Raw genomic sequence first — 11,863 nt, forward strand, 5'->3', positions numbered from 1 at the left:
AAACGGCGCCGAATCGACCGTCCACGGTCTTCATGTACACTTTCAGCTATAAGCAGGACTTGAAAAAAAAAAAACAAAAAAACAGAACAAATGGGTTTTTCGGCAAAATCCATTTATTTTATTAAAAATAGTCTCCTTCTGCTGCACGGTCCAAAAGGATGTCAAACGAGTGATTTATCTTGTTGGCAGGTATGGCCGCCAGGATGCCGGTGCAAGCCTTTTGAATGGTCTCTACGTCTGTATAACGCTTTCCTTTGATGGGTACGGTGCCATATCAGGTGAATACGGGGAGTGGTTAATGGTTAAAATGTGATTTTTGTTCAAATAATCGTCCTTCTAATGTGGTATTCTGAGTAATTTTCGGTCGTCAGTCAATTTGTGCGGTACAAACCGTGCACACACCTTTCGTAAGTACAAATGTTGAGTCAAAATGCGATAAATCGATGTTTTGGAGCTGTTCAATTCCATTTCCATAAATTTCCATGATGATTTCGGCTGATTTTCGATGAATTCACGCACAGTTTCGATGGAATTTCCGGTGATCACGGATTTTGATTGGCCCACATGTTGATCGTCATTTATGTCCTCACGACCACTTTGAAAACGTTTGACCCAACCATTCGTGCACTCTGCTACGGGATAGGCAATCACCGCCATAAAAATTTAATGTTGTCTCTTTGTTCGAAGTTTAGTTTTGCACCGATAACACAAACATACTAACCTTAAAACGCAATAACTTCCCTTCTAATCCATGGGTTGTCATGAAATTCTCACTGAGCAAAATCGATAAATATAGTAGATTCTAACGCACCAGTTGACAGGGGGGAGCGTTGGTTTCAAAAATTCTCTACTTTGGAACTTACCTTGTAGTTCTAAGGAAATATTGCACATTTACATATTTATCGATTATGACTGAGTGGAACCCGATTAAATGTGGACGCAATTCTTACATAGATTGTAACAAGAAGGCACCCGGAAATTGCCAATAAAACGCAAAATATTTCATTATTCATAAATATTTAGTTGGTCGCCTTCAATGTAATCCCCACCAAATATAATACACTTATGTCAACGATTTTGCTCGTGCTCAAAATTGATCTCTCGATCCACTTTGAAGGCTTGGTACCACTTGTAGACTTGTGTTTTTGATAAAACTGAATCACAGTAAATTCCGCATACGAAATTTGGTCAGACAAATTTTTTGTTCGATATTTTTATCCATTGTAAAAATCGCAATGCACTACTGTGATGTACCGACATAAACAGCTGTTGTAAATAAACTTGTTGACAGATCGCGCTCATATTTGACATATTTGGCCCCGATAATCCAAAAAAACTGTGAACATAGCCTTGATTTTTGACCTAATTTGATGTGTTTTTTCGCCTTACCTTTGCCATGACATTAGGTGTATTAATCGTCTGTTTCCGGTTGAAAGCATAAATCCTAGACTAATTTTTTCATGACATCTCGGTAGTCGGAAAGCATGTTTTAAGGACGTTAGCGCGACGCTGATTTTCGAAAAAAATTGAGTAGTTTTGGAAGCAACAGTGCTTTCACTTTTCTTAGGGCCTTACATAAATTGTAATAACTGTTTTGAAGGAGATTAAATTCATTTATATTCCGATATTTTTTTTTGCATGCAATTTGTATTTATTTTTATTTAATGCTTGTTTGGTATTTTACACAAACATATTGACATATTTGAATATAATTTTTAAATTTGCAATTGCTGAGGTGTGACTCTTTTACCCAAACCTCAATCGTGAATGCCTGGACTACGCCTTGGAACAGACTCATCATCTAAAACTCCTTCAGATGCGCTGTGGTATTCGCTGGGATCATCATTCCCTGCAGGCTTTTGACATTTTTTACTAGCAGCGCTATCTGGCAGTTCGCAGGCGATTAAAAGCACTGTAATGTATAAACATTTTATGGATTTAGGATGAAAAAGTATAGATAAGCTTGCTTACCAACGAGCATGACAACTAAAATTTTTTTCTGCAACATCCTTCTAGAAATGTAATCGGAACTTGAAAACGATTGAAGACACCTTTGCGTAAACTGAATATTGACAAAACTGCGCACGTTCTTTTATAGTACCAATCGGGAGATAAAATACGCGTTAAAACCACAATAGAATAATTGATTTTACAATGAGGTATTGTTGAAAGCGAAGATCGTGCAAGTACATATTAATTGTTTTAGTTTACACGCAGATAATTTCAATTTGCATCAGGATCATATGTGACAGATATTCACAAATTGTGTAAGATTTATATATAAGATATATATGAGACTTGCGATAAGTTCAAGCTATAAAAAATATAACAAAGTACAGGTTTTGCTGCTCGAAGGTATTTAAATCTGATGAGCGCAAAAGTCAGTAGTACTAATTTGTTAGGAAGAACTGTACTCCGAACTCTCTCTTGCCATAGCTTCAACAAATAGTGAAAAGAGCTGTTTATTGCCTTGTTTGAATAAAGGATACGTCAAAAGCTGTAATAATTTTTCCTCGACTTCAACTTAAATTACAATCTTCTCAAGCAATCTTTAGTCCTCTAATGAAGCGATCAAATCAAGGAAAACTTCGAGTTAGACTGGCATGTTGCATTTCGTGATCTCGACCAGAAGATGGGAGTTAGTCACCAAACCATCTGCCGAAGGCTGGATACACAAAAAAGCTTGATGTTTGGGTGCATTCTGGACCGAATCAACGTCTGCGATGTGCTGCTGAAACGGAACGAACTCGAGCCATTTTTGAAGCGGATGATGACTGGCGACAAAAAATGGATCACACAAACAACATATCAAGCGGAAACGGTCGTGTTCGAAGGCCTGTGAATCGTCTCAAACAGTGGACAAGCCGGGATTGGCGGCCAGAAAGGTTTGGCTGTATGTTTGGTGGGATTACAAGGGAATCATCCACTATGAGCTGCTCCCGTATGGCTAGACGCTCAATTCCACCATCTACTGCGAACAACTGGACCGCTTGAAGCAGGCGATAGACCAGAAGCGTTCAAAATTGGCCAACCGGAAGGGTGTAGTGCTCCACCAGTACAACGCCAGACCATACACTTCGTTGATGCCTTGTCAGAAGTTAAGGGAGCTCGGATTGGAGATTTTATCGCTTTCACCATATAGCCTGGACATAGCGCTAAATAATTACCACCTGTTCCCGTTCATGGCGAACGCCCCTGTAGGTGCAAAGTTGAACTCAAAAGAGGCTTGTGTTAAGTGACTGTCCGAGTTCTTCGCAAATAAGGAGGGTGGCTTTTTCGAGGGGCGTATTATGAAGCTGCCATCTAAATGGAAACAGATTATCGCACGAAACAGCGCATATTTGAACTAAATCCGATCACTGTAACACCTTTTATAAAGCATTGAATAAAGCGGAAGGGAGATATTGACAATCTATTATACAGAATTTACATTATATAAATAGAGGGATAGGTAAATCAAATATCGCAAATGGCAAATGCGATTGAAAAATAGTTGTACGGTGCTGTTTTATCTAACTGTGTTCAAGAATGTAAAATATACAATATTATAGGTATATCTAATTAGCAACTAACTAATCGAGTCAATGTATATTTGCATTTCATGCGAAAAATTTTTACTTATTGATATGCAACTACACGCTTCTGTTCGTAAACTTTGAACACTTTCTTGACAGCATGAAGCATATAAAAGTACTCAGTTCGCAAATATAGGCGTTATTTAGACTATTCTATTTTTACTCTCGAACAAACTTCTCATGTCACCGCAGGAAGGGCTTTTCAGTTTATTCAATCATATAAACAAGATGTGGCCAAAGTACGTATATCTAATCGTTGAAGGTAGGGACCATATTTCATAAACATAGCAAATGATATTTCAGAGAACTAAAACTTATCAATTATTCTATTCTTACAATATTTGGGTAGCTTTTATAGTCACAAGCCTGTTTAGAAGATCTCATGCGCAATCTGTGAGTTGCGACAATGCGGTGCAAGCTCCTCTAATTTCAGCAAGATCATCTCTGCCGATATTCCAAATCGCTAATCCAAGAGATACCGATGCAATAAAAGCATTGATCACCGATTTGCTGGCCGAGTTGGCATTTGATGATAAGGAAAGGCAAAATCCTGAAAGTGAAAGCAGGTGTCCATTAATGGATATAGATCGTGAAGGAATTGAGGGATTAATTCAAATTCTTTTGGAAGAACTAAAGGACAATCTTGGGATAAATGAAAATATATCAAATATATTTGTAGAAACTTCACAAGCCAACTTGAATGCCAGAAGGATGAGGGCATACATGGATAGATAAAAATAAAGTAATGAGCAGTATACAAAAGCAGATAAAAGTACAAGAACAATTTTTTTATGTATTTGAAACTGTAGCTTCAATTTATAAATAATTATTTAACTAATAGGGAAAGACAAAGCTACCCAAATGTTCGAAATGTTTGAATCTTCTGCGCTGACTAAGTCATGTTGTTAGGGTGCAAGAGGGCAATTTGGCTTTGAAGGCTTGTGTTTTAGTACCCGCCGGTGGAAGCAGAGCGAGAGGAAGGTCTCCACTTCATTGCGGAGATCAGGTGGAGAAGAACTTAGCTGCACTTGGTATCACGAATTAGTGTTAAAGAACGAAGAAAAGAAAAAACAACTGGATCATATGGTTTGCTTTAAAGATCTAAAAGATTATCTACATTCGACTGCACCGATAGCTGTTGAAAGCATTTTAGATCATCAATGCTGCTGGCAATAGTTGTTTCTCTATTGGACTCTGACCAGCTTAGGCTATATAGCTCAGAGCTCTCGGGGAATGTGTTTCTTTAAGAGTTGTATCAGAATATGCCTTCTGGTTTCGAGTTTTTTGACTTGTTTTTGTTAATCTGGTAGGGTTAAAGAATCAAAAGAAACATTGGTACAATACTCAAGAGCCGACCCGATTTAACCCAACCGGAATTCGCAAATCGACTATGCTGGGAATGGTCTTTTGGACCAATTAGAAAAATCTCTACTATTTTTATTGCGAAATCATGCCTTATATGCAAAAACATGATGTAGGATAATGAAGCGGAGTAGATGCCCTTAAACAAAAAATAGAAGGTTCAGAGTATATTATGTATGCTTTAGTTTTTGTACAAGTATAAATGACTTCGTTTAAATCTTCGTTTAAAACCCTCCAACTGCTGCAGAAGTGGCAGAGATTTTAAAGAATAATCACATGGCTTCCGTTATATATTTTCTTCGTTATTTCCTTACATAATTGGTGAACAGTGCATGCTTGAGTTAGTCGTAGTGCAACTAGGTGGTAAATAATAATGAATTTAAGTGAAAAACTAGGGTCTATTATATCAGAATATTTTCTTTGGAATTCGTCACACTTTTTTAATAAAATTGCTTTATCAGCATGCAATAGAAATTAAAAAAAAAGTTACAAAATCGAATTTATGACAAACTGCACTCACACCAATAAAACGTGTATCTAATTGAGTTAGTTACTGTGTCTAGTACATTATTCGAAATTTTAATTTTAAATATATTTTCCTGGTTTGGGAATCGCTGATCAGCAGCAAATTTATCAAAAAGTTTTTTAACTTTTATTTAACTTCACAACGAAGTGCCAAACAAATGGCTAAGGAACTGAAAAGATCCGATCGCAGCATCCGACGCATATTGAAAGATGAGCTCAAGGTCAAGCCTTACAAGTTCCAAAAGGCCCATGATCTCATACCGAAGCAGCCAGAAGTAAGACTTGAGAGAGCAAAGCAGTAGCTTCGCTTGGCCGAAAACGGTCAAATTCCGAACATTGTGTTTTCTGACAAAAAAAAAAATGTTTTCAATTGAGCAACTCGTAAACTCTCAAAACGGTAGGGTTTACTTGACCGACCATTCTAAGTCATCGGTTGGCCACCAGGAAGCAGCACCCGCCACAAATAATGGTTTGGGCCGCTGTCACCGCAGATGGGCGCTATCCAATTGTTTTCATCGCGCCCGGCGTCGAAGTAAATGCAACATATTATCGGGAAAGTGTTATGAAGGCTGCTTTGAAACATGGGCAAACAAAAGTTTCGGTCGCAAATCATGGACGTTTCAACAAGACTCAGCACCGTCTCACAAAGCGTGAGTGAACCAAGAATGGCTGAAAAACCACGTTCCGAATTTCATTACGACCACACAATGGCCCTCGAATTCACCAGATGCGAATCCAATGGATTATTCTCTCTCTGCCGTTTTGAAGAGCAACGTCCGAAGTAAAAAATATCCAGTTTCGAGATGCTGAAGAAAGCCGTAGTAAGTGAGTGGCAAAAAATACGAGCAAGTCACATTCGGGCAGCTTGCGATTCGTTTTTGATCGTCTCAAGGCCATAGTTAAGGCAAAAGGTGGTCATATCGAGCAAAAGTGAATTGGTCCCGAATTTTTAATTATTTTCATACAGTTTGTACTTTAAAATAAATAAAAATAATTTTCAAACCAAATTTCGAATTAAAAGGAGAATGTAAATTATCATTTGAAATAATATTCTTTGGAATTTATTTTTTGAATAAATGTTGGCTCTGTCGCAGATGGTCCATCCGCTGATTCTAATTTTTGATGACTCGTTCGAGCATTTCGACTGGTACTTGACTTGACTTTGACATTACATACTATCTCTACAGCAAAAAAGTTTAAAGGTGTAATATCACACGGTCTTGTTGGCCAATCGACCGGTCCGAAACGTTAAATTATCTGCTCACCGAAATGTTCTCTCAATAAATCTATTCATTAGTACCATATGTGGAAAGTGGTGCCAGTTGTATTTTGTACGCTTCCAACTTAAGATCTCTACGCGAAATGCACTAAGTCGTTCCATACGTCAGTCCGAGTAGCTGGGAACGGCGCCGAATTGACTTTGCACGGTCTTCGTGTACACTATTAGCTACAGCTGCTCTATTTTCTTCCCTGTGTGATGGAAATGGCCCATTCGGTCGGAAATTATCTAATAATGAAAGCAGGGTTTTATTTGCCTAAGATCATGTTATCAAGAAAAGTGGACCGTGTTAGGTAAAAAAGCTACTAAAACTACTTACAAATTTATGTGAAATGGAAATAAGGAAATACTGCTTTATGTAATGATTTAATAATTTTTCCAACTCCCAAAATATATTTACATGTTAAATTACATATATATGTGTTGTGTCATAGATGATTATGTAAACTCTAATAAATTTCTTGCGGTTTTGCAAAAATTCCATTGTTTGGTATTCAACTTGTCGCTCTTTCAAAATTAAGTTGGTGAAAACACTGTTAATTTTTTTTACAGTTAGTACGAAGGTACATCGGCCATAACATGTTGTTGTTATTGACCGGCCTTCTCGTGTACTTTTATAGGCTGTGAAAATACAACTATTTCGATTTGTGGTGGATCGTATTGCGGAATTATTTCGTCATCGTCCGGAGGATACCTTGGATACTTTGGTAGATGGTTCGGTGGATACTGCTTCGGATATTGCGGCAGAGCTGATCTTGCCTTTCTTATAGAGGTTGGCGTCAGGTTGTCATCATTTGCCGATTTTCCAGATGTATTAACGACTAGGCTTAAAAGGAGACAAGCTGCAATTGAAATGTAAGAATGAGCTTTTGCAATGGAAAGGGAAAAGATATAAATTTATAAAAAAGAACTCCTGTCGGAATGAAGATTTTATCTGAAGAATTATTCTACAAATAATTAAAGATGGCGGCATTGATATGCTCTTATTCCCTCTTCTCTAAATAATCTTGTTTTTAATATTTCTGCTATATGTCCTTGTAATACTTGTAGATAGTTATAGAATATAAATACTTGCCACCAATCAATACATATACCCAGTTGTTTTCCGACGCCATCCTGCGTGACTGATTTTGTAGGATGTGTCTAGTTTATAATGAATTTTGGTGGTGAACACTTTCCCAATGTCTCTGAGACCTCTTGTTTGGGTTGTTTAAATAGTAGTAAGATCGATCGCAAGTATTGATCATTTATGAGCTGATTATTCGATTTACACAAAGGTCTACGAAAATATGTATGTATGYATGTACCTCTCATTGTTTGTGACCAAAACGTGTAGTTGCATTCCAATGAAGCATCGCAGTGTTATTTGAGATGTGATTAGGAATTAATGCATATAATTTTTTTTCTAAAATTAGAAAGTTAGAAAAATAGTCGATAATACCACCCAAAGTATAGAAAGTTTTCAATAAAAAAAGTACGGTGACTATAAGCAGAAACCAGACTTCTAACTTATCTTCTCTTCTGATAGTTTTTGAAGTATGGTATCAAAAAATGTATATTTGCAATATGAAAAGGAACATTTACGCAAAATTTATTTAACGCAAAATTTATTTAACCAAAATTCATTTAATTTAAAAATAAAAAACCAGACCTTTGTTCTTTTAATTTTCACATTAATTTTGAGGTTAATTCTTATCTTTTCCTTACCTCTGCATTCCAATATAACATTTTTTGAAAAATCGGTAGTTTTGTCGCGAATCGCGATAAACCGTTTTCAACTCTTAAAAATTCAAGCAATTCCTCGCCTTACCTTTCTCGACCTCTGATCATCAGTACATTAATTTTTAATTAATTTTTACTATTTAATAAGACTTTTTTGTTTTGCTTTCAAGAATTACTTACACTGGTCTATATAAAAATATATTTAAATTGTTTCTTACTTTTTAATATTACGTGATCGTGAACAAATTTTCATATACCCATACTAATACATTTACATATAAATTGTTACCCTCACGAAGATCCTGTGGAACCTAAAACAGGAAAAGGCAGTATTTCAGGGTTTCTTTCCGATAGCACAGCCAGTTTGCTGTATATTTTGAGGCGGTTATGAATAATAACTCCCCTTTTCCACGACAGATCAGTCCATATAATCGTAACCAAGAACTTTTGCTTCATTTGATTATCCTATACCATTACATAGAATGCAATATATCGCAATAATTCAAGCCCATAATATACTCTGCCTGGAGGTCGTAAAGGCCGCACTCATCAACCTCTTGCATGTTTCATTTTTGTTTGAAGAACACTTGCACTGTCAGCTTGAAAAAAAAAAACAAAAAACTTAAAGAGGTCAAAAGAAGAACGCATATTCTGATATAACTTTTGAAGAAAGTCATTCGGCATTAAGAAGTAAGATAGCTAAGGGATATGTAGGCTAAGCTGAGCTGAGCGGATTCTCATAGTCTAGAAAAAGCAACAATCGCCTTATGATAACCTAAATTATTATCATTAACTATAGATGTAATTGAATTTATCGGATGCTTTGTTACTTTGATGAAAAGAAAAGAAGACGGAGACAAAGAAAGACATCGTGGTTGAATTTTTATTCGCTAAAACGTTTTATCTTGAAAACTACTGGTCTAATTATATACGGATTTTTCAATAGGGACGCTACAAAAGTGGAAAAATAGGGACCACAAACGATTCCATATTTTTTCACGCTCTTTTAAACATTTCTCTTCAGTAAGGTTTGCCATTTCATCATGGAGAGATATACGATCCAACAACGAGTCGAAATTTTTAAAATTTACTAATAAAATTGAGAGTCAGTAGCCTCAACTTTAAGAGCGCTATGTGCACTATATGATCCTAATAACCGTCCTGTCAGATCAACAATTGAGCATCTATTGGAAAAATTTGAATCCACAGGCTCAGTAAAAATTACTCACATACCAGTGAGACAGAAGAAGACACAAATCGGTCTCACGCACGTCGTTTTCGAGCGTTGGACATCGCTGAGACGTCGTTGTTGTGAATTTTGGGAAAAGATCTTGGCCTACATCCTAACAAGATCAAATTGGCGAATGAACGGAAGCCGCTATGTTCGTGAATTGGGCTGAGCAACAACTTGAATATGATCCGGATTTTCATCGAAAAATCGTCTTCAGCGATGATACTCTTTGCATCTCGAAAAATGTACAGTTTGGTGTGGTTTATGAGCCGACCGCGTCATTTGGCCGCACTTCTTCCATCATGATCAAGACCGACCCGTTACTGTGAATGGGAATCGCTAACGCTCAATGATAACCGAATATTTTTGTCCGAATTGGTTGATATGGACGAGGACAATAAGTGGTTCTAACAAGACGGCACCACAAGCCACACAGCGAATGTCACAATAGATTTTTGAAAACCGAGTCAATTGGCCGCTTCGGTCGTAAGATTTGACGCCGTTAGACTATTTCCAGTGGGACTACGACTAGTCTATGATCTATGCCAGCAAGCCAGTGGCGATTGATGAACTTTGCACGTATATCGAACGAGAAATTGCAGCAGTATCAACTGCTTCGTGAATGAAAACCGTCGAAATTACTTATAAAACTTAAACCAGTGAAGGGTACTATAGCTTCGGTGCAGTTGAAGTTCTTGTTTCTCCATATTTTGTTTTAAATCGAAAAAACTAACAGGACTGCACTAGTCGAGAGTTTAGGAAGCAGAGAGAGCTGATTTATTAGGATTATTTTGGGTATTTTAATCATTTTAAAATGTTCAGTTTCTCAAAATTAAAATTTTGATAGCTTCTTGCTAATTTCTGACAGTTTTCCGTTTCAATATTTTTTTGTTTTTTCGCTCTTTGTGAGAGTAACTTATCAAATTTTAATATCTGCTTCTTCCCGAAAGCTTACAACTACTGGCACTCACGAAACAGACTCATAGTGATAGTAGTTTTTTTATTGAAATTTTCTATATTATTGCTGGTGTTTCCGACTATCTTTAAAATTCACAATTAACACGAACTTAAAAAATATAGTAAAAACATTAATTCCTAATCACATCTCGTAGAACACTTCGATGCTTTTTGGCATGCAACTACACGTTTTAGGTCACATACAATGAAAGATACTTACATATTTTTGAAAACTTTTGTGTAAATTGAACAATCAGTTCATAAATGATCAATACTTCCGTCCATTTTACTATATATAGTGGTAACCAAAAACAGAGGACTTCGCAGAGTTCACCATAAATTCAAAGGTTGAATATATACTCAAAAGTTTCTACACTCTATAAAATCATTCACGCAGGATGGCTTCGGGAACAAACTGGATATATGTCATAATTGGTGGCAAGTATATTTTTTCTATAACCATCTATTTTCAAGGTCATATGGGAAGAGTTTGCAAAGATTGTCCATATTCTCAAACAACTTATTTGTGCCAACTTTAAATGGGTAGGAAAATAAATCTGTAGAGAAAATCTTAGTTTCAATTTGTATATGTTTTAATCAATACTTTAACTGTCCATTGCAAAAGCTAATTCTTAAACTATAATTACAGTTTGTCTGCTTTTAAGTCTAGTCTCTAATACTTTTGGAAAATCGGCAACTGATGACAAGCTAGCGCAAACATCTATAAGAAAGGCAAGATCAGCTCAGCTGCAGTATCCGCCGCCGCGTCAGCCAAAATTTTTGGGCCGCATAGAATATGAGTTCAGGAAAGAGTTTAATCGTCCGGGGTCACCATATCAGCATAGAGACATTTAAAAAGAAATAAGATATTACAAAAAAAAAAAAAAAAAAAAAAAAAAAAAAAAAAAAAAAAAAAAAAAAAAAAAAAAAAAAAAAAAAAAAAAAAAAAAACAACCGTTAAAAGGAAATAAGGCGATGAATACTAGCATGAAAGAGAGATGACTGCGACGATATGAGTACAGGAGAAGGCCGAACGCGAATGCCTAACTAATTTGAAGAACGAATCTGCCTATGGCAAATAAGATGTATAAATTTAGACAGTATTTTCACTAACTAAGTTGTGCAAGACCAGAAAGATAAATTAAATTACTATATGAAAAAAAAAAAAAATTGTTATATTTAATGAGTGTCTTACATTTTCCTTTTGAACTG

The 11,863-nt window shown here is 36.2% G+C and overlaps 2 protein-coding genes across 2 annotated transcripts; both read left to right on the forward strand.

Annotated features, from left to right (window-relative positions):
• Positions 1-3,721: 3,721 nt before the first annotated feature.
• Positions 3,722-4,332, forward strand: LOC108972419. The gene is made up of 2 exons (XM_018938980.1): positions 3,722-3,837; positions 3,925-4,332. Exons 1-2 carry the CDS (start codon positions 3,756-3,758, stop codon positions 4,308-4,310), a joined length of 468 nt encoding a protein of 155 aa, XP_018794525.1. The 5' UTR covers positions 3,722-3,755; the 3' UTR covers positions 4,311-4,332.
• Positions 4,333-10,991: 6,659 nt separating this feature from the next.
• Positions 10,992-11,558, forward strand: LOC108972413. Its single transcript, XM_018938974.1, has 2 exons — positions 10,992-11,089; positions 11,301-11,558. The coding sequence occupies exons 1-2, from the start codon at positions 11,050-11,052 to the stop codon at positions 11,504-11,506; spliced, it is 246 nt and encodes an 81-aa protein (XP_018794519.1). The 5' UTR covers positions 10,992-11,049; the 3' UTR covers positions 11,507-11,558.
• Positions 11,559-11,863: the final 305 nt, after the last annotated feature.

Source organism: Bactrocera latifrons, unplaced genomic scaffold (genome assembly GCF_001853355.1).
Source record: "Bactrocera latifrons isolate USDA-ARS-PBARC rearing strain unplaced genomic scaffold, ASM185335v1 scaffold_4, whole genome shotgun sequence".
Classification (NCBI taxonomy): Eukaryota; Metazoa; Arthropoda; class Insecta; order Diptera; family Tephritidae; genus Bactrocera; species Bactrocera latifrons.

What these genes read in the sequence shown, in the direction of transcription:
- LOC108972419 (XM_018938980.1), top strand. Translation starts at nt 3,756, where the DNA reads ATGTCACCGCAGGAAGGGCTTTTCAGTTTATTCAATCATATAAACAAG. An exon ending in CGTATATCTAATCGTTGAAG is followed by an intron (nt 3,838 to 3,924) that starts GTAGGGACCATA and finishes ATATTTGGGTAG; the next exon opens with CTTTTATAGTCACAAGCCTG.
- LOC108972413 (XM_018938974.1), top strand. Translation starts at nt 11,050, where the DNA reads ATGGCTTCGGGAACAAACTGGATATATGTCATAATTGGTG. An exon ending in GATATATGTCATAATTGGTG is followed by an intron (nt 11,090 to 11,300) that starts GCAAGTATATTT and finishes CTATAATTACAG; the next exon opens with TTTGTCTGCTTTTAAGTCTA.